Source organism: Vulpes vulpes, chromosome 8 (genome assembly GCF_048418805.1).
Source record: "Vulpes vulpes isolate BD-2025 chromosome 8, VulVul3, whole genome shotgun sequence".
NCBI lineage: Eukaryota > Metazoa > Chordata > Mammalia > Carnivora > Canidae > Vulpes > Vulpes vulpes.
Window position 1 is genome coordinate 3,198,371 of NC_132787.1, and position 23,296 is coordinate 3,221,666.

Here is a 23,296-nt window from a genome sequence, read left to right on the forward strand (position 1 = left end):
GATAAAATCACAAGAGACTCTGGAGTAGGATAGAGCTCATTCTATTCACTTTGCCTCCTAATCCTAGCTAACAGCAAGTGCTTACTGTATCTGTAAGACCAGGTTGAAAGCTTCACCTGCATTACTGCACTCAATATTCCCAATGACTATATATAGTCGATGCAGGCATAGTTGTAACTGCAACACAAGTACCTAATACCAAATACCATTAATTAAGCACTGCTATGTGCCAGGCATTGTTCTAAGAAATTTTAATAAATTATCATGAATCCTCTTAACAACAGTGCCAGGTATTATTACCGACATTTAACAGATGAAGAAAGAGTTGGAGGAGTAATTTGTCCAAGGTTACATGTGCAATAAACATCAGAGTGTGGCTCAAAGCTACATTTGTCTAATTCCAAAGCCTAGGAGCTTTCATTGCATCATACTGTCTTGTCAAACAGTCCAAAAAATTGGCGAGAGTGGAAAAGAAAACTAGACGTGATGGTATGTTACATAATTAAAATAAATCCTTTCTTACTGTGATACACTGAGACCTTTCTTTGGGGTTGGGCTGACGCGAGTGGCGGCATCCCGCATCGCAGCATCCTAGCATGGCCATATTCTTTTCTTTAGTTAACTTAGTGTACCTGTTACATATGATTATTCTGCTAAATCAAAATTCCCATTTTTTTTTGGAGGAGTGGTGTCTATACACTTACTTTCTTTTTAATGTTTTCCCCTTTGCCTTAAATACATACTTTGTCCTAGAGAGAGAAGGTGATCTCTCTCTGCAACTTTATTATGCTGTAGGAATCTATCTGTTGTTGAGCAAAACTCCTGTGCACAGTAAGAGATCTCCTTTGAGTGAGGTCTTAGAGAATTCAGAAATTCTCAGGAAAGATGTCTCCCTGGAACTGGTTTGGGAAATGACATTGTTCTCTGTGACCTATTAAGGGCAATCTTGATTCTGGATATAGGAATGAGAGGGGACCAAATGCAATTTCTGCTGTTGGAATTTCACAGAATCGAAACAAAAACAAACCCAAAAACAAACCAGCAATGCTTACCACTTGAAGAAGTGCCAGATATCCTGCCCCAACGTTGTCAAAGTTGATCTTCACGTTCTTCCACCTGATTTCTGTGTTGTTCCCCTCCATGAGCTTTTCACACTCAGTTTTATTGTTGACATCTTCAATATCAAATCGGATTTCAGAAGTCTCATTAAAGCAGTAGTGATACTTTCCCGCAAACAGGTTAACTCCCATGATGCTGAAAATCAGCCAGAAGATGAGACACACCAGCAGCACATTCATGATGGAGGGGATGGCGCCCACCAAGGCATTCACCACCACCTGCATTGGAAGGGGGAGGTTGCTGAGTGTTGGGAGGAAGTACGGGCAAGCGTACTTTTTTTTGATTTCCAGGAGGGGAATGATACTGTGTGGCTTGTTCTGACTACAAAAACATAATGCCCCCTTTGGAATTAGGGTAACTGGACAGATCCACCAGTGGGACCAAAGTTTTCTAAATCTGTAAAATATATTTTGAGGAATAATAGTCAGTTCCAGATGGAATAATTATTTCATCTAACACGAATTTCCTTGCCCAAGTTGTCCCAGGTCTTCTCTCCCAGGCTCCAACCTGGGACTGAAAAAATCATTTCTTAGTCTCCCTCCTTGCCAACTCATAAAATATGCCCCTATGGGGCAATCGGATTTCAAGCTCACCAGTTACCTTTCAACAGACATTCCCCCTCTGCAAAACAAGGTAGGATTGTTCGAAATCACAGAGAACTACCCTTTGGGGTTAGCAGGGAATCAGTCAATGGTACACAAAGTCTCTTTTATGCAAGGCCAGTTATCTTATTTCAGGCAATAGCTGAGCATGCATATTTTGCAGGCTCAAGAGAAAAATAAAGCTATATTCCCTCTACCAAACGGAATAAAATAAAATCTGAACAGATGTATTTTTCACTCAAGGTTCATTATTCTTCAGCCTTTTTTTTTTCTTCCTGATTTTATAGGCTTCTGAATCTAAGAGTTGCCCCTGTTTGGCTAACGCTGATTAATGTCTCTCTGCTCAATCCAGGGCTGGACTTGAGTCTTCACAATGTATTAGAAATAGGAATGACTTATGTTTTCTGGAGAGTTCTGGGTTAGATCACTGCTCTTAAAACCCCCAAACTGCCATATTGTTAAAAATCACTGACTGCAGCAAGCTCAAGAATGAAAACAAAAAAAAGCAAAGGGAAAAAAAAAACCCTTCAGGAATCAAAGTTTCTGGGTTGTTTTTAACTTTGATTTTAATTCACACTAGAGGTGAGAGTAGCTAGACAACACTTCTACTGTGGTGGCAATTTTCACTAGAGGAGTTCAAAGGGCTTACAAAAATAGCATTTTGGGGTGGGCAATGGGGGGGGGCAGAAACTAAGACTGGTTCATTCTGCCCTGATTCTCATTTGCCATGGTCTTAAGCAGGACTGCTAAGGCCCAGAAAGGGGACCCTAAAAGGGGAAAAAAGTGTCTTCCTTTTTCTAATATCCTAGGAAAATTAAAATGGAGTTAAAAATAAAAACAATGGATATAAACGCAGCTTTCTAAAGGTCTTGTTAGAAGGAGGTGAGAAGTATCCCCGGGTTCGGGCATCAGTTTTTCAGCACAGGGAAGAGGCAGGACACACAGACTGCCAATAAGCACAGCATCAAAAGGGCCAAAGGGGCTGTGCTGCAGAAGGAACGGCAGGGGGCAGCTCTGGGCTCTGTCTGAGCCCGACTTGGGTTCAGGTTTTCCTTAACTTCTGCTCTTGCCTTAGATTGCAATGTCACTCCTCTGAACGTGGGGCTGAGAAGAGCTGTTCAGTCCTATGTAAAAAAGGCAATGACATTCTGCTAGGGAGTCACTTTTCTTTAGGTTGAAATATTAGTTTTGTGTTTCTCCAATTCATACATGAAGGCCTTTAGATTGAGAGGTAGTTATTTCTTAATTCTTAAGACCAAGAAATCTCTTCTAGATTTAATAGCTCTGTCTTCATTAGTATAACACAATTATCCTTCACCTGTTCATTACTTTGAGGGAGGAAAACCAGAATATCTGCAATCTGGAAAATCCTCCATGTTATTTTGGAGAATGATATTCTTACTTACTTACTTATTTATGTTACCAGATTTGTCAGGTGATCAGATTGACTTTTACCTCCTCATTCTAGAGTCGCTCACCCTTTGGTGGAGCACCAGAAAGCAATGAAATGTGCAAAAGAATAGGCAAAAGGAGGATGATCCACAAATGGAATAATCATTTCTTGGACGATAAGAGAGTAGATTATCAAGATTCAAAAGCTCAAGTCTATGTGACAGCATTTTGCGGCAGAGCTTAGGTGAGACATCATGACCTTCTATTAGACTATCACAAGGGTGCAATAGGGAAGTCAGCCCCAAAAGATTTGAAACCTAGAAATGCTGCTTTTTTGTCTCAGTTCTGAATCTAACTCCTCTTGGAACTCTTCTGACTATCTTAACCCAGACTAACCTGTCCTACATAGTGTTGCATGTTACAGTTAAATTATGGGATAATATTTATAGCAGGGAAGAATAATTAGCTAATTAACTAAGTGACCTCTTCCCACTTTTATACTCATAGATCTGGTCAAAAGAATCAATAGATGAAAGAATTTACTGAGCCTTGTTCTCTGACGTGTAAGATATAAACATTCTATAAAATCCAATGTATTTATATGATGTAAAGGTAATTTTGATTATTAATGATAACCAAAGAAAAACTTCTTAGCTTAGTTTTATGAATAGAACAGTGAACAGCTAATGAAATTTATTAATAATTCTTCCTGGCTGTAGATATTAGCTAATAATGGAAATTGTTTAACTGTGCTCCACATGTAATTGTCATTGTGCTGATATTCTCAGCAACCAAAAGACAAGAAACTACGCTTTCTTGAACTCTCACACTGTATAGGTAAGTGTAAATGGCAGCTCAAGTTTCCATAGGCAGTCACTTCATAAATTCGTCCCTGATAAATCTCAAGTTCTTCTACACTGCCTTTAATTATGATGAAATTCGTTGTTCAAAACGAGGTATAGAAATATTACTCAAAGCTTGGGTCTAGCAACCCATAAAGTTACTTTCCTCAATGGACATTTATACTTAACGATTGGTTCAAATATCACTTAACTGACGAAAAAATTTCCATGGATACTAACTCTTCTTACAGCATTGTTGTCTTCTCCTAATGCCTAGAACGTTACTATTCATTAAGTGCTATAAAATCTGTCAAATAGTTTTCAATATCTGGCAGAGGGAACATGGCTTTCATGGACAACTATATACGGACAGTCAACAAAAAGGCATGCATGTTTCATAGCATTATATACCCTCAAAAATTTAATAGCACAGCAAAATCTTTAAATGAAGATTACTATGGAGGAGAGAAAAGCAAAGAACTACATTAAGTGTTCCTTTGCCAATAGCAGGAGTGTTTCAATTTTCTGGTGTATGGTTTGAGGAAGGAGAGAGGAAGAACTGAAGTCAGTGTCCAGGACAGGCTAGGGCTGTATGTTCCCTCCCAAACGAAGGTCTGAGCCTACCATTGGTGCAGCACAGTGACAGTTGAGCCCACCTGCATTGATGGTGTTGTTTGTGAAGATCTCTTATTTAAAATTTTCTAAGGGAAATCACTCAGTGTCAGTGTACATAGGAACCCAAACCAAAAAAAATGAAAAAACACATGGTCCTGTAGAAAAGTAACCAAATAAAATGAATATGTCTAATTCTGTTTATCGCTGGGAAACTGCAGGACAGGAATGGGTCCTGAGCCCTCTCCCCTACCCAACCAGAAGTGGTCAGTGTTGTTGGCTGACCGGAGCCAACCAAACCAAGTGACATTCCTATACCAGAGCTTCCCTTACTGAACACTCATTGTTTGAAATCCTGGCTTGGGCTTCGAAATGGTTTTTGCTCATACTATCTTATTTGGAAAAACCTTGATGTAAAGGTTTCACTTTCTAATGCTTTCTCAAAGAAAACTTTCTGCCGTCTGACCACCGCTTCTGGACCTCTCGGTTCCTAGACTACTTGGAAGTTGGCAACTAAAAGTTTTGGGGGGATGGAAACCGTGAGTCCAAGAAAAGGTGAGGAAAGGGCGAAGGGCTGAAGGGAAGAAGTGTGGCCACCGAAAGGTCCCTCATGTCCAGACTACTCAAATGACTTCCTCAGGAGCAAACTGGCCCCAGCTGGTCAATGGGGACTACTGCCAAGGGCGAGGACTGGCAGTAATGAGCATCCAGATGGAGAAAGTTAATGGCAAGTGTCGGTTGGGCTGTTATCTTGGGGTTTCTTCAGGTATTACCAGTTCAGTTTTAGGAGATCCAGGATCACTGCTGGTGGCTGTGGAGGAGCACAGGCTACTGAGGTGGCTACAAGGCGCCCAGTACTGTCTTCAACAGCCTTCTTTTACTCCTCAGTTTTTCAGTCACCATAGACTATCAACACTCTAACAGAACTGACGTGACTTATGAAAAAAAGTTGACTAGCCCTTTCTAAGGAAAACGTGGGAAGGCGGGGGAGGAGGGGAGAGCACCGTAACCCTAGGTCTAAGGGCCTGGAACACGGAGGCCTCTGCAGCACACTCTCTCTCTAAGTCTAGCCTGTGCAGGACAACGCGCTCACTGCACACATTCTGAAATCTCTCTTATCCGTGGAGGAAAGACTTAGACTCCCAAATTTTGCTTTGTGTTTTAAATTAAAAGAAGTCTATGTGAAAAAAAAAAAAAAAAAAAAGAAGTCTATGTTGGGCAGCCGGGGTGGCTCAGCGGGTTAGCGCCGCCTTCAGCCCAGGGTGTGATCCTGGAGACCTGGGATCGAGTCCCACGTCAGGCTCCCTGCATGGAGCCTGCTTCTCCCTCTGCCTGTGTCTCTGCCTCTCTGCCTCTCTCTTTGTGTCTCTCATGAATGAATAAATAAAATCTTAAAAAAAAAAAAAAAAGAAGTCTATGTTACTGTGGACCTCACCTTCCTGCAGATGGTTTTGGTTGGGTTGAAGAAAGCTTATATGCAGTAAACCAAACCGTGACTGTGCTACAGAAGAAACATAATTTGTGGCGAAAAGCATTTGTCTGAAGAAACTAACAAAATACAATTCCCGAGGAGGCGTGGTGAGGTTTTCATCTTCCTGTACAACGGTGGGGAGTTTCATGGAACAGTGGCCATGGATCACAGATGAGGAATGGATGAAGCAGCACTGTCCTGGTACCTAGTTTCTCCAATTAGTCTTGCTTCCTGGGGACCACTGGAACCATTTAATTTTTATTCCTATATTCTGATATTCGTACATTTAAAAACATATCCTCTGTTTTGCTCTCCTGCATGTATTCAACATCTGAGTTGAAATGAGTTTTCTTGGTCTCGTTAAGTATAACAGACCTCTCTGATTACCACAGGACAACTATTACCACTAAAAGCCAGTTGCCCACTTGATTTTTAGGAAATTGACTTTCTAGCGTGTGGGTGCGCGTGCACGTGCACACACATGCACAGTTTTTTTAAACCAAGAGAGACAGCAAGAGGGCACCGAGAGAGGGAGCCTTGCTTCTAGGTTGGCAGGGTGACAGCACCTTGCCCGGTTTGGATCTGGGTGGAGTATCACCAAAGCAGGAATAGCAGGTGTTAAGAAATTTCAGGAGAACTAGCTGATAGGTCATCTGGCGTCATACCTGATTGTTACTTTGATGGTGTCAGGATAGGGGGCCATACAGCGTGGGCAGAGGGGTGGGGGGTGAGGAGGAAAGCTTTGCTGTCAGACAGAGGCTGCCAGTCCTTATGGGACTGGGCTGAGAACAACAAGGTGCAATAAGAGGAATCAGAATAGAAAGAAAAGCATCTCTTTTCCCAGGGCCATGCCAAATTCTGCTCCATTCCCAATTCCAGGCCTGCCATCATGTCTTCCAGCCCCTTCTCAGCTGCTTTCTCGGTGGCTGCAAGGCCACAGTCCCCACCTGGCTGATGCCCCTACGCGGCACTCACCCTGCCTGCGGCCTCTGCTTTTCAGTGGGTCTCTGGGTTACAATTCCCCTTCTTTGCACCTGGTGATTCTCCCTATTAAATCAACAGCCCAGAAAGCCGCCCCGAGTGCTACAGGTAAGCCAGGCCAAATGAGAATAGCCAGCATTAACATGTTCTGCGATGGCACGCTGTTGGGGTGGGGCCCATATTAATGTGATGAGGCAGCTTGATGCGACCCCCTCGCACGGGGCAGGTGCGGGGGAGAGAGTGGAGGATCAAATCAGCAGCTGCATCACAGATCGTGTCTGAATGATCTTCCCACCGTGTGATCAGTTCTAGCATGCGTAAACAGTTTCCATCGGCATGCAGAAGGATCAGCTGCTCTTAGTATCTTACCCTCATCCCTTCAAATCGTGATAAGGCTCTTAAGGGTCTCAAAGCTCTTAGGGTCCTAAGGGACTTTATGGCACCTAGTTCCGAGTAGCCCAGGGCATTAGCTATAAGGCTGACTAAAGAGACCTACACGGAAACAGAAGAGAAAAACAAAAACAAAAAAGGAAACAAAACAAAACAAAACAAAGAAAAACAAGAAAAGAGGTTCCAGAGTGTTAGAATAAAGCCCCTAGCACTGATTACACAGATTGGGCCCCCCAGGGAGAAAGAGTGGGTAACACCAGCTGCCTACTTCAACTTGGACTCAAACGACCTGAAAGGAAAGGAGGTTGAGAGGCAGAAGAAAAAACACAAGGGGAGGAGAAAATCGAGAGGAGGCAGTAGAACATACATACAGGTTGGCACAGGGAAGAGGCTGAAGGGAGAGGGGGGAATGAGGACGTTCCAGTGGAAGGAGAGGAGCCTGAACAGATGACAAAAACCTTACCCTCGCCCTTTACAGCCTCTGCAGCTCCCAGAAGTTGCCATTAAATTAAGCCAGACAAATTTAATGGTACCTATGGAAAAGAATACAGATAAATACACACACTCCACACAAGCTGCCCCCTCCTCAGCTCATTCACCATGGATTTCCAACAGGGACAAGCTCTCTTGCTCCTGCTTGACAAGAAACCATTTGTTGGAGAATGTGATGAGTTACTACGTCAACAGAGGAAACACATCCAGTAAGCGCCACCTGGCTTTGCGGTTCCCGAGAGGGCAAGGACCAAAGGAAGCAATTTCTAGACAGAGTTTTGGCTCCACGAGAACTCACTTTAGGCCATTCCTCCTCTCACTTTCATCTCTAATAATCCTTCCATCTTTGAACCACAATCGTGACTCCTGCACCGCCATGAGAACGTGGGTGGGTCGGAAAACTGAACCCACACTTCTCCTTTTAATCCCCATTCTCTCTCTCCAAAACAGCTCAAAATGAACTGGCCTCTCAGGCCTGTCCTTTCCAGGACACCTTCTCCACTCTCAGCATTGGAAAACCAGCTGGAAGGATTCTTGGAAAAAAATTTTAAATTTTATTTACGGATGAGGAAATTGAGTCTCATACAAAAGAATCTGGCCAGTGTTACACGGGCAGCTCTGGAGCCAGAGAGAGAGAGAGAGAGAGAGAGAGAGAGAGAGAGAGAGACCCCCCTCCTGACTTCCAGGCCAGAGCTCCTTCTTCCACAGACAGGTCACCTCCCCGACTGGCAGGTAAAATGATGATATCTCAAGAAAGGATTATTGGTCTCTGAACAATCTGGAGTTGCCTGATTTGCCACGCTGGGGAGAAGTCTGCAGGCCCTTAGGCCTGGAGTCATGATGGTCAAATGCCTTCCCGCTTTTACAGAGACAAACTCACCTTGGCCTACCAGAGCCCTCAGAGCAGTTACCGTGTGGTCCCGAAACACCGGATGCCAACTATACGTAGGGCTGTCTGGGCCTGAACGAGAGGCCTGACCTGAGTTGCCACCAAAGGAAACTACCTTTAGCTGATCAAATCCTAGCAGGTGTCTTGGAGGGGTCTCTCCCTTGTACTGCACCACAAATTCCGGGATGGGTTAAGATGTTCCCATCAATCATTCCCTCTACTGGAAAGTGGTGGTTACAGATCTGCCTGGCCTAAACTGACATTTCAAAGCAAATTTAGAGGAGAAAAAAGGAAACAATCTACAACTCAGTTTCATTTCTTGCTTTTTATGTTTAGCTGAGGGCTTTAATTCTTTGATTCTGTATCTCTGAATTGTACAAAATCTTTTAACAAATAATTTATTTTCTTTTTATAATGAAGCAGCAGGACTGGCCGGCAGTAGAAGTAGAATGTCAGTGACCTAGTGAGGGAAAGGGATGAGCAGGCTCAAGGATTTCAATTTTTAAAAGTGGTGTGAACTTTTCATCTATGCCTGGACTCATAATCTAACGGTGTAGGTATCTACCCTGGAATCCTATGCAGTATCCAAAGCAAATCTGGAATTAAAGCCTGCCCTATTTACTCATGTTCTTTGAAGGGTAGATGGTTCCAAGTTCAATTTTTGTCTAAAACAAAACAAGGGCCTCAATAGCTTTATCTTGAGTTGAACACAGGAGCACCCCCCAATCATTTCCCCTCCATTTATCATTATCAGTAAGACTCCACATGGAGGTATTTTTTACCTATTATTGCCAAGTGCAACCAACTCTTAACCTTCCTTGAATAGTCTACAATTACCAGATTCTTAGGGAGACCTTAACAGGTACACCTGAAGGTAAGCTATCCCATCCTAACCAAGTGCCTGAGTTCAAAATACCCCCGAGTTAATCTCATCCGGAGAAATTATGCCAGGCGAAGACTGCAAAACACTAAGCTTTGAGGGGCAATGGGCCTCACCCATGATGGGCCCCATACACAGCAGGGAGGCACCCCCCCCTTCAGGGGGGTAGTTTATCTGATAACAAAGAGGCCTGATGTGGGAAGAAGGATGGAGGTACAGATGCCAATCCGGAGGTTGGCTCTGAATGGTGCCAAGATAATGTGCGGGTCGGCTGATCAATCTAGCCGAGATCTCCCAAGACAGGGTCAGCACGGGTCCTATGTGGGCTCTTCCTTAGCAGCTAAGGGCGCTCTGATAATCCTCCGAGTCCCCATGTTAAACTCTCACTGGAGGTAACCACCAGATCATTGCTGAAAGTAAAATTTTCAGGAAAGAATCAAACCTGGAAAAAAGCAAGGAGTTGAGGGGAAGTAAAACTTGAGGCAGGAATGGAAAAAAAGGCAGACACTGGGTGACTTCTTCCAAATGATGTGAACATTTTCAGATGGAGAATGTTTGTAATAGTCTGAATTCAGGACGTGTGGTCTCTGGAAGTTCCCATCCCTGGAACCGATATGCTGGCTAACCTCTGGTTATAATGGGATAAATTTCTCTGGGGGAAAGATGACAAAATTCTTCTACAGGACAAGATCTCCAGTGCAGCCAAGGACCTGAGCAAAATGAAACTCTGTCTCTGTTTGGGAATTCACATGGCTTGTGACCAAAGAGAATTAACCTTGGAAGTTGTCCAGATTATCCATGTGATTGTAAAAAGTACTCTGAGCAGCTTTAGGGGGCAACACGGTGGAATGAGAGTCTAGTAGGGAAACAAACATGGTGATGATTAACAGATTCGGACATCTAGGCACCGGGGGATGGGATGGGAAGAAGAGAGTCAGAGATGGTGCTAAAGTAGGACCTAAAATTTGCACCTGCTGGATGTTCTAGAATGCCAAAGGCACTAGACAAGCAAAAACTCTGATGGTTCTGGCTGTGCAGGTGTCACCTGAGCCTTGTTCTCCATTCACAACTCAGAGGTGGCCGACAGTGCAGCCACAGTCCAGCCCGGGGCTATCCCCACGTAGCGCACACTGCTTCAGATTGTGGTTATTTGTATATATGTCTCATCCTTTCAGGCCTTTGGAGAGAACTGTCTATGTCTTCTGCTCTCCTGCCAGGTGGCTTTGCTGTTGTGGGTGCTCAGGGACATCTGATAATAAACGCACTGTTGTGTCCAAGAGAAATCAGTAGATGGCAGGGTCCTGGGAGAGCCCTGTTCACAGAATGGTAGCTCACTACAAACAAGCCTGGAATCAGGCTGGGGTGGTCGGGCAAGCTGGTGTGAGTGCCTGAGAAGCTGGGCCATGCCTGCCTGCCCCTCGACACTCCCTACAGCTTCTGGGACAACTCTACACAGTCAATAGCGCTTGATTTATTTTGTTGACTAATAACCGGTACTGAGGTTCTTAGGAACCACTGTCAGGTCTCGAGGCAATGTTAAGGCTGGGGCATTTGTGGATTACTGCTGCTTCCGTGTCTGCCTTATACCTTTTATGTCTCTGCCACCTGGTATAAAAAGTGATAAAAATGTTTGCTAAATAAATGGTGATGTGCAGGACTGTCAGTGCTCTTCTCAGCTTATTTGGGTACCAGGGGAAAGTGAGACACCTGATCAACATCCTTGAATTGTGGGCTGTCTCCCCCAGAGAGAAGAGAAATAGTGTTCAGGTAAGAGAGCAGGAGGCAAAGGTCATGGGGGGGGGGGGGAGATTTGTTCTAAATCACAGCTTCCTGAGTGTGGGAGGGGATGTATCTGCCTGAGTTCTGGGAAGGTCCAGAAGATGGGGGGCTTCTAGGACTCCCCCAGGTGTTCAACCGGACTCCAGGTGGTCTTGTTCTACGGAAAGAGAGCTGGCCCCGCCACTTTAGTTCTCTGGGCCATATCTCAAGCCCATTCCTTAATTCTTAGAGCTCGAGCTTTCCATCAGCTCTTCTGTGGGAGGTAGAGCCTTTCTGCCAGAAGGTACTAGCAGTAGTTGCTTAAGGGAGTGCTGAAACCTCCTGCTGGGGCAGCATCTGTTTGGTTCACTTTACGGGTAAAGGTGACTTCCTCACCTCAGCTTCCTAAAGGCCTGATTTCTGAAAAGGGATGCAGATGGGAGCAGAGTGACAGCTCCTGGAAGGAGTCATTAACCATGGAAGTTCCAGGCACTGTGTTGGAACAGGAACGCATTTATAGAGCAGAGATCACTGGTGCGCGGTGCTGGACTCTCTGTTAGAGAAGGAGGCCTCCGTGCCGCTCTGTTCTGGATCCCAGAGGCACTCTCTAGGTAGTTTATTATACAGCTGAGGACACCTAGATTCTAAATGTACCCTCCCAGCCTCCAAACAATCCATTTGCCTGGCACTTAGCCCTCAGCAGGAAGTGAATTCTCCCGGCCCCAATCCTCAAATTTCCATTCACCCTTTCTTTCACATGCTGATTTGGCTGGGAAGAAAAGAACTTTAGCGATTACACAGAATAAGAAGCATTCATCACAGTGAGGAAAGCCAAGGGGGAAGAGGGCTGGTGAGGTGAGAAACAGTCACAGATGAGGCAGCTTCCACCCTGAAAAATAACACAGGAGGTCATGGCCACCAAGCCTTGCAGATGATCAGAGGCTACCACGCCTTGGAGATGGTCTTGGAACCTGGAGGGAAAAAGGATTCTCTTCAGTTTAATCACCATTGTGGAAATGGCAATGGGTGGGAAGGAGGGGGGGAGGGAGGGAGTTATTTGGTGTGAACTCCATCTCTTCTGGATAGACTAACTTGTTCAGAGGAGTCTGGTACGAAGCCTTGAGTTGACGGAAATGTCTATAGGAACCGTCAGCAGAGACAGCCTACCCAGATCCCGCCCCCCCCCCCGCCCCCCCGCCACCTAAACCCCCAGCAGCCCCCACCTCATCCTCACCCCTCTCCTGGCACCTGCAAGTGGACATCCTGCTGGTGTGGGGCAAGAACCTTCTCGTTCCCAGCCTAATCATTACAAGGGGGGTTGGCACTTGAAAGTGATGCCACTTCCCATTCCTAATCTCTGACTCTTGTAAGCCAAAGCACCAGAGCAAAGAGCTGGTTGGTCAGTCCCTGGATCACACATAGGGACTTCAGAGCTCCCTCTCCCAAGGTTAAGATCTGAGCGCTCTGACAGGGACTTTACCCGAACCCACGTCTACATCTTGTCCGACACCCTGAGCTCCCAGGCAACTCTGGCCGTCAGAGAAAGGAACATCCCTGCTTTTGTTTTCCTACTAGAAGGTGTGGAAAGTAGAAAGCAGGACACGTACAGCCACAATGAGGAAGTCCAGCCAGCACCAGGCATTGGTGAAGAACTTGACGAAGCCATAGGCTGTCCACTTGAGCAACATCTCCAGGATGAAGATGTAGGTGAAGACTTTGTCAGCGTATTCCAGGATGGTGCGAATGGTCTTTCTCTGCTCAATGTAGATGTCCTCGAAGGCCTGAAAGAGAAGCAGCAGCTGCCCAATGTGCCCGAAGGAAGGCAAACAGCACTGGACACCCCCCACCCCTTGGCAGCAACTCCCCTTGTGGCTGGCCTCTCCTCGGCTCCCTGTCTCTTTCACCCCACTCCCCTGTCACATGTGGCTTCTTAAAAACCGTTTTATCGGGCTATAATCCACACACCATACGATTCAGCTATTTAAAGTGTACAGTTCGAAAGCTTTCAGTACCTTCAGAATTGTGCACCCATCACACAATCAAGTTTAGAATATCTTCATCCACCCCAAAAAGACACCCCACACCTACCTGCCACCCTCTAACCTCCCAGTCTCCCTCGAGTCCCAGGCAACCGTGATGCTCCTTTCTCTCTTCAGATCTGCCCATTCCACACATTTCATGTGAATGGAACCTACAACGTGGAATCCTACAACCATGTCTTGGTGACCGGCTTCCCTCACTGTGCAGTGTTTCCAAGTCCACCCGTGGTGCAGCACGTGTGAGTGCTGCATTTCTCTTGACCGATGACCACTACTCCGACGTATGGCTGTACCAGTCTGTTTACCTTCACCACTGACGGGCATTTGTGTGTCTACTTTCTGGTGGTTGTGACCAGCGCTGCTATGAACCTTCATGCACACACAATCTTCTATGTGGACGTGTCTTCACGTCTCTAGGGAATAATACCTAGGAGTGGAACTGCCAGCTCACACGGTAACTGTAGGTTCAGTTTCTGAGGTACCACCAAAGAGTTCTCCCCAGACGCAGCACCACTGTACGCTTCCCCGGGCCGTGTATAAGGGCCCCAGCTCCCGTGTGTCCTTGCCAACACTCGATATGCTTATACGACAGAATCTTTTCTCCCTTCAGCCTGATGCCACAGATACAGGGGGAGGATCATAGGGCTGGGAGAAGCTCAGGTGAAGAAAATCTTAGCACGGCTTTCTCTCTCTGGAATTCCTGAATGGGGTGATGGGGTGATTCCCTAACATGAAGGTGAACGTGGGGTGGTGGGCTGTGGAGGGAGAGGGGGCAGTCCTGCACCGTGTGAGAAAAGTGCAGGTGGAACAGAAGTCGTGTGTCTGGCAATGGGAGGTCCTGCTCTGGACAGTGCCGGAAGGAAGGACAGAATTGGGCTGCCTGCTGATACGTTTCCAACATGGAGCCACATGGACATCAGGTACTCCAGTTCCATCACTGAGCAGTGGGGGCAGAGGTCATGGGTCCCCAGTGCTTCTCAGGGTCTTCGTATAAATAAACCCCTGCTGCTCAGTGAAAAACTCAACAGCTTCCAGGTCAAGTTTCCCATTACCACTACCCAATACGTGCAAGATGCCCAAGGCTGAGCTTTCTGTCACTGGTGGCTCTATGCCCTCCCTCTGCAGTCCCATCATAATCCTATTCTTGCATTCTCTCAGACATTTGAGATGTGGCTTCGCTTTGCTATTCTTTTTTTTTTTTTTAAGATTTTATTTATTTATTCATGAGAGACAGAGAGAGAGAGAGGCAGAGACACAGCAGAGGGAGAAGCAGGCTCCATGCAAGGAGCCCGCACGGGACTTGATCCTGCGCATCTGGAATCATGCCCTGAACCAAAGGCAGATGCTCAACTGCTGAGCCCCCCAGGTAGCCCCTCCCTTTTTTTTTTTTTTTTTTTGAGAGAAAGAGTGAGAGAGCAAGGGGTGGGGGTGGGACAGAGGGAGAGAGAATCTCAAGCAGACTCCCCACTGAGCCCAGTACAGGGCTTGATCCCACAACCCTGAGATCATGGCCTGAGCCGAAATCAAGAGCCGGGCGCTAAACCAACTGAGCCACCCAGACACCCCTTCACTTTGTTATTAAGTCTCATGCCTACTAACTGCACAGTCTTCATCTTCTCTTTAATTGAGGTATCTGTTTACTAGATTGGAGGAACAGAGATGACAACAGTCCCAAGACACCTTTCTCCCATCACTGGCCTGCATCCAGCCGTCCCTTCTCTCACAGGCCAGGGGCTCTGCTGTCATCTCGCACCCCCTCTCCCCCGCACCTCAGCGAGCACTGAGTGAATGCCTGTGGAGGCAAACAATGCCCAGGGCGGGCAGGGCAGTGCGTCTCCCCTTCACCCAGATGCAGGCCACCAAGGGATTTTAGCCTCCAGCACCTGTCCTGCCGCATTCCTGCACAATCCTCCCTGGTCCCTCACTTCCCAAGGGCTCTGCTTTGCCACCGACTGCCTCCATTTCGGCTTCTCTTATTCTCCTACCTCATCAGTCAGCGAAACTTTTCAAGTCACTGTCGGGATCTTTAACATTAAATTTGGGGCTCCTCTCTGCTATTTTCTACATCCAGATTAGGCTTTCGTTCCATCCCTACATGAACGTGCCTGCCTTCTTCTTTAAAATCATTTCAAAATTCTGCATTCTGGGGCACCTGGGTGGCTCAGCGGTTGAGTGTCTGCCTTTGGCTCAGGAAGCCCGGGATCGAGTCCCACGTCGGGCTCCCTGCATGGAGCCTGCTTCTCCCTCTGCCTGTGTCTCTCTCTCTGTGTCTCTCATGAATAAAAATCTTAAAAAAAAATTCTGCATTCTTCATTCTTCTTTCTCTTAACTCAAAGGAAATGTGCAGCATCTCTAAGTCCCTCCTATCCTCAATCTATCCAACTGGGGCTCTCTCACACCTGACCCTGTCCAGGTCTCCTCAGTTATAAGCCAGCTAAAATGAAAGCAAATGCCCCACTAGTTAGTTCCAGCAGGGGAGGAGCTCGTGTGTTCAGTGCCCCATGTGCCTCACTGGTTAACAAGAAGCACTTACTCCCATGTGAACACCAGAGACCTGGCTCCTTAAGTATTTGCTAATGCCATGGGCTCTCCAGACTAGTTAGGGTGTGAGGGGAGGTGGGGTCAAGGAACCCAACCTCCCTCCTATTTGGAGTAACTGAAAAGTAAAGAACAAGGTATCTGGGGTATTAGGTGAGAAAGGAAAGTTCATCTTAGGAAGTTGCTTAGAATGGGGCAAACTAAGCAGTGAAGATACTTGGTAATTAATTTGTGCTCTCACCCTGATAGAAGGGGGGGGGGTCTTAGATGTGAAAGATCTTACTCAGCCTGAGTAAAGAAGATCAAGATGTGGAAAAGTGGATTCTAATCCTAAAGGCTCAAAACAGCAGCCCAAAGCACTTTGGCTGACCGTGTGGCCTTCGGGCCACAGCCATCTGGGCTCTCAGAGAAACTGGGCTTGGGTCTCATCTGGTCTTTCCCACTGGTTCAAAGCCTTCCCCAGCCCAGCCCAGCCCTCCCTGTCCTCTCCCCTGGACTCACCAGGGCACCACTGCTGAGCAGAATCATGAAAATGATGAAGGTCTCAAACCAATTGTGCTCCACGATGAGGAAGCAGGTCTTCCTCAGGATCCACCAAGACTTGCCTAGCCCTTCTTCGATGTTGACCTGGCAGCACTTGAATCGCTGGACACAACCTGGCACCAGCGGGAGAGGCAGGTCAGACCGTGGGAGCGTGCCCCGCCCAGACCTGCCCTCTCCTCGGTCTCCCAGGCCCCACCAGGTGCTGCCCCACCACACAGCCGGGAGTACAGTGGCTGAATCAGAATGTCTGATTCACACATGGAGGGTGGCAGGGCTGGGGCTAGGCTGCAAGGCTACCAGGGCAAGGCCCTCTGGAGTTGGGAAGATGTCCTATAAAGAAGCAGTGAGAGGGAGGAGAAAAGGGTGGTCAGGAGGCAGACACAGCCACGAGAGAACAGGCCTTTCTAATGGAAGTTTCTGGGCTGATGCCAAGAGAAAATGGACAAAGAAATATTTGAGAATAGAAACTTGGTATGAACCAAATAAGGGAAACATATGAACTTCCCTAAATGATGAGGTGGGAATAAAGTTCTTGAAGATGGCCACAGAGCCCCCACCCTCACCCAACCACTGACCCTGGCGGAAATCTGTGAGGACTGCAAGTGTCACATGCCCACCCCTGTCCTTTCCCCCTTTCACCTTCTGTGAAGCAGGCATCTGGATCCAAGTATTCCTCGGGCTGTTCCACCGGGACTTCTTCTACTTCAGGTTTGATGTCGATGGTGCTTCCTTCAGAGGAGCTAGTATCATCCAGTTTCTAGATTCACAAAGAAAAGGGAGCTCAACCAACTCTGCAGCAAACTTCCACTCTACACTGACTGCTCTACCTCGGGCACAGGTAACTATAACTCTTTGCAATTCTTTTACAGACTCATCGTCATCCCGTTCTGGAGGGCCAATTACCAGAGAGCCCTCAAAACTTCTTCCAGTACTGGGAGAACACATTAAAGTCTGTTCACAGTGAGTGATCCACCCTAAACAAAACGTGGCTCAGTGCTCCAGCTCAGCCAGATTAATGTCAGGGAAGTCCTTGAGCGTTCTGCTCCAGCCTCTCAGATGATCCAGCAGCAATGGACATAGGTCTAGAAATATCTCAGGATACTAGGTCACCTAAGGAAGGTCTAGAATGACAGAGGGTATTAGGGTTGGTTCTCAAACCTAGTTGGCTATTCCATAATCTCCCTACCAACCCCATAGCTGAACCAGTCCCTGAAGGTGACAGGGCCCCTGTTTTATCCCCACACAGAATCACAGTTGAGTTTTAGACTGGGCCTTACATCTTTGCTGCCTTCAGGATCCGACTCGCTGCTAACATCCTCTGTGTTAAGATTCTCAAAATCAGACTCGCCTACAGCAATGGGCACCCGCACGGTCAAGTTGGGATTGTTGATGAAGGACATGTGGTCCTCATCAATGATATACTTCTCCACGCTGCTGCCAATGCCACTGGTTGTGCCATTGCCATTCTTCTGGAAGTCACCATTCCGGTGGATGTCTGCACCAGTGTGGTTGGCGATGCAGTTGGCCTTCTTTTCATATAGCTCATCCAGAGGCTTCACTTCATCGGCCTCACGCTGCTTCAAGTGGGCCTGCATGAAGGCGTGCACTTTCAGTTTGGCCCAAGCCACCCCCTTCTTGATCCGGATTACTGAGATTTGAAGGTTGTTCATTTCCCCATCATCGTCTGTTGCTGCCAGATTGTCTGCGCTGAAGGAGCTTAGGAGCAAGGCCAGAAACAGGTTCAGCACCTGTACCAGTGGCAGTAGGAGAAAGGAGAGTGAATGTTGACAGTATTAGGTAAAGTCATCCACTAAACTAGGGTTAAAACTTGAAAATCCACAGACTTATGTGACAGGCGCAATAGTTTCTACTATGTTTGGTTTGACCCGCTTAGTGTTTTAAATGCTCATGTCACTAAGTGGACATTAAAACATTTTTTATTGAAGTATAATTAACATATAGTGTCAGTTTCAGGTGTACAATATTCAACAACTCTACACATTAGTTCTCACCACAATAAGTGTACTGTTAATCCTCGATTTCACCTCACCCTCCTCTGGTAACCACCAGTTTGTTCTCTGAATTTAAAAGAGTCTGGGTTTTTGTTTTGTCTGTTCATTTGTTTCGTTCTTAAATTCCACATATGGGTGAAATCATATTTGTCTCCCTCTGACTTATTTCACTTAGGATTATACCCTCTAGCTCCATCCATGTTGTTGCAAATGGCAAGATTTCAATCTTTTTTTATGGCCCAGTAATATTCCATTTATACAGATACCCCATCTCTTAATCTATGGGTGGATACTTGGGGTGGTTCCATATCTTGGCTATTGCAAATATTGCTGCAATAAACATAGACGTGCATGTATCTTTTCTAATTAGTGTTTTTGTTTTCTTTGGGTATATACACAGTGGTAGAATTACTGGATCATATAGTAGGTCTATTTTTAGTTATCTTTTTCTTTTTTTAAGAATTTATTTATTTATTCATGAGAGACATGACAAAGAGGCAGAGACACAGGCAGAGGGAGAAGCAGGGAGCCTGATGCAGGACTTGATCCCAGGACCCTGGGATCACGACCTGAGCCAAAGACAGATGCTCAACCACTGAGCCACCCAGGTGCTGCTCTATTTTTAATTTTCTGAGGAACCTCGATACTCTTTTTTTTTTTTTTTTATGATAGTCACACAGAGAGAGAGAGAGGCAGAGACACAGACAGAGGGAGAAGCAGGCTCCATGCACCGGGAGCCCGACGTGGGATTCGATCCCGGGTCTCCAGGATCGCGCCCTGGGCCAAAGGCAGGCGCCAAACTGCTGCGCCACCCAGGGATCCCCCCTCGATACTCTTTTCTACCAAGTGGGCAGTTTGTTTGGTTTTGGTTGTGATACAAGTTTATAGCACCTCTTTTCTTGGTTCTCTTATAGTTTTACATACATATATATGTACTCCCAAATATATTACTTTTCTTATAATAAGAAAAAACAAAAACTGTCCATTCTGGGAGAAAATTCCCCCTAATGAGGAAAAAAAAAATGGACACGGCTTATTGGGAGGATCGAAGAGGGTACAGATTCCATGTATTCACAAGCAGTGGGTGTCTTGGAGAACCCACATTAGAAAAACTAGGCTTGGAGAACCACATTTTCCTAACAAATCAAGAAAGTAGAACTGAAATATAGTTCATGTTATCCTAAGAACTAGCTTCCTTTGTTTTCTTAACATTTATCAAAATAAAATAGTTTGACCAGACAGTGATGGTGACTTCTATGTTCTGTTTTATATCTAACTGTCTAGTCATCGATGCAAGCTTTATTTATGTTTTAATATCCTATTTTACCACATTGGACATTAAGATTAATTAATTTATTTTTATTAAGGCTTACTTTAAAAATTGGGAGTTGTTCACTTCTTGATTTACACCTGGCCCTTACGGCCCTTACTTTGTCAGACTTCTGAAGAGTAAGCAATACATTTTAGGTGGAGATGTTAGTATGTGTAGAGTGAGAGGGATGGAAATGACAAATGAACTATATGTATGCAAATTATTTTTGGGCCATTTGTAGAATTACAAAGGAATATGGTTGGTAAAATGGGGGTGAGTTGGAGGGAGCTTTGAAGGCCAGGCTGAGGGATTTGAATTTTATTTAATTGGATCTACTACTGGTCTTTGAGTAAAGGAATAACAGATGACAGAGATCTGAGAAAATTATTTCTACCAGCTATATATGCTAGAGATGTTAGTTGCATGAGTTAACAGGGTTCTGAATTAGGCTACTGTAATCTCAAGCCTTAGAATGCATAAAAATCTCCTGGGGTGGGATGTATGAAAAAATACATACTTCCTTGGCCTCACCTTTAAGATTCTGATTCAGTAGATCTGGTATAGGGCCTGGAACTCAGCCTTTTTTTAACATGTGAAATTTGGGTAGCTGTGATCTTCAGACCACACCTTTTAGAAATACTGGATGGGGGGGGGGTGGTGCATGGGTGGCTCAGTGGTTGAGTGTCTGCCTCCAGCTCAGAGTGTGATCCCAGGTCCGGGGATCGAGTCCCACATCGGGCTCCCTGCATGGAGCCTGCTTCTCCCTCTGCCTGTGTCTCTGCCTCTCTCTGTGTCTCTCATGAATAAACAAATAAAATCTAAAAAAAAAAAAAAAGAAATACTGGATGGATTATAGATATGGGAAGGATGGGGCAGATCTTATAAATACTATAACAAAAGATGTATGAAAGGGACCAGATAATTTAGTGGGAAGGGAAAGAAGAGAGTCAGAAGAGACTTATAGTCACAGATTCCTAGAGACTAGGTGGGCAGAAAGACTGAACCTGGAAAAGTGTCATCCAAAGCAGAAATAATACTGCATTTTGTCATGTGCTCAGGTTGTCTATAGAGAGTCAAGGGGAGAGGATGCAGAGACAAGTGAGAAGAAGGGAATAGAGAAAGGGGTTTGAGGTCACGGCTGGGAAACATGGATCCCACTATGCACTGGGAGGCAATAGCTGCATTCACTGAGGAAGTGGGAAGTGGGAAGGCGAGCGGGAGTAGGACTGCGGGAAGGGGGGTCAGGAATGGAGAAAGGGAGGGAATTACAGAAAACATCAGTGTCTATTTTTACAGATCATAAAAAGAACAGCTGGTTCAGAGGCTGGTGAGCAGGAACCCTCTCCTGGCATGCTTCTCTACAGCACAAAAAGGAGACTTGCTCTGGATGATCTGACAAGGGGTCACACTGGGTTTCTTTCTTCTAGCGCCCCCTGCTCTATACTTGTGCCTCATCTGAAAAATAAGGACTTAAATTCTAGTGTGCATGTCAAACACCTGGAGACTCCTGCTAAAAATGCAGATTCTGATTCAGTAGTTCTGGGGAAGGGCCTAAGATTCTGCATTTCTAACATACTCTAAAGTGATCTCACTATTGCTAGTCCTCTGACCACACTTTGAGAAACATGGTGTCAAAATTTCTGTTGGTGAATATTCTATATACAGAGGCAGAAGACCGTAGGCAGAGAGATTAAAGCAAAAAAAGTGATTTGCCATTTATACAAGTTAGATAAAAACCTCTAATGGTTTAAATCATTGGTTCTCAATGGAGGGCAATTTTGCCTCCTAGGGGACAGCTGGCAATGTCTGGAAACATTCTGGGTTGTCATAACAGGGTGGGGGGGTGTTACTGGCCAGTAAAGAGTAGAGGCCGGGGTTGCTGCTAAACATCCTACAACACAAAGGACAATCCTACAACAAAGAATTACCTAACCCAAAATGTCAACAGTGTCAAGGTTGAGAAATTCTAATTTAAATGAAGAAAACCTCTATAGTAGAAAAAGCATAGATTTTGTGGTCCAGAATCTAAAATAAGCCCATTTACCATTTCCCTGACTTCAGGAAAATCATTTAACTTTGCTGAGTTTTGTTACCATACTATGAAAAAAGGTTGACAGTGGGGTTTATGACTCAGCAGGTCTCTGTAAAGAGTCTCCTTTCCTTCATTTGTACCTTAGGGTTCTTAAACCAAGAAAGAATAAAAACTAGCACAGACATAAAGTTAGTAAGACCATGCCCCCGGGGCTTCTGGGTCAAGGGTAAGATGTTCTGGGCAAAGACTGAAAAATTCTACAAGTTAGTACTAACCACCAAGTTGCCAATAACCATGACCATCATGAAGACAATGAGGCACATGGCCTGGCCTGCCACCTCCATGCAGTCCCACATGGTCTCGATCCACTCCCCACACAACACTCGAAAGACAATGAGGAAGGAATGGAAAAAGTCATTCATGTGCCAGCGAGGGAGTTCACAGTCCTGGTTGATTTTGCAGACACATTCTTTGTAGCTTTTTCCAAAGAGTTGCATCCCCACCACAGCAAAGATGAAGACAATAATGGCCAGCACCAGGGTCAGGTTGCCCAAGGCACCCACTGAATTTCCAATAATCTTGATCAGCATGTTCAGGGTGGGCCAGGATTTGGCCAATTTGAAGACTCGGAGCTAAGGGGAAAAAAATCAAAACAAAAATCAAATGATACTCAATCCATTTTCTTACCACACAGCTAAAATACAAACATATAAAATTAGCGAGATCAAACTAAATTTATTGAGCATTGTTGGGAAGTTCCCAGGACTTTTAACTATCTTAGATTAAAATGGGAGAATGTGAGGCATAGACAGGGAAAATGGATTAATTCCACAGTAAGTGAAAGACTTACATTAGGAACCAAGAATAGTGCCTCTAGGCCCTTATATTAGTCCCTGGTTCAATTCACTTTTTATTTTTTAATTTTAATTTTTTAAAGTAGGTTCTATGCCCAGCACAAAGCCCAGTGGGAGGTTTGAACTCACAACCCTGAGATCGAGACCTGAAATGAGATCAATAGTTGGACACTTAACCAACTAGACCATGCAGGCACCCCTCAATCCACTTTTTAAGAACCTATACATGAATATATCCTTTTGCTATTGATTTTCCCTTGACTTCTCAAGGAACATTATCAAGGAAAATGTGAGCTGTAGTGAAGCAAAAGATCAGGATCGTAAGGACAGTGAAAAATAAGTCATCTGTTTCCTTAAAAAAACATGCATTTAAAAATTCTAAGTATCTCTCCTTTTGCTTGCCAATAAATATTCAATAGCTGATAAGAAATGTTGGGATATGCTTGGAGTAATTTGGAGGAGAAGCACAATGCCTTAGCAGAAGCAGTTCCACATATATCAAACATCTTATGAAAAGGGCCTATAATGATATTAATTT

General features: G+C 45.3%; 1 protein-coding gene across 5 annotated transcripts in view; it reads right to left on the reverse strand.

Moving 5' to 3' along the window:
• Window positions 1-23,296, reverse strand: part of SCN8A (sodium voltage-gated channel alpha subunit 8) — a 176,569-nt gene that overhangs the window by 13,633 nt on the left and 139,640 nt on the right. For all 5 annotated transcript variants that reach the window (XM_026000367.2, XM_072765255.1, XM_026000368.2 and 2 more), the window contains 7 exons: window positions 22,180-22,536; window positions 17,826-18,296; window positions 17,188-17,305; window positions 16,507-16,661; window positions 13,036-13,209; window positions 7,389-7,511; window positions 1,053-1,337 (listed from right to left, as the gene is read on the reverse strand). In XM_026000367.2, coding sequence (XP_025856152.2) covers window positions 1,053-1,337; window positions 7,389-7,511; window positions 13,036-13,209; window positions 16,507-16,661; window positions 17,188-17,305; window positions 17,826-18,296; window positions 22,180-22,536 — 1,683 coding nt within the window. The remainder of the gene's footprint in view (window positions 1-1,052; window positions 1,338-7,388; window positions 7,512-13,035; window positions 13,210-16,506; window positions 16,662-17,187; window positions 17,306-17,825; window positions 18,297-22,179; window positions 22,537-23,296) is intronic.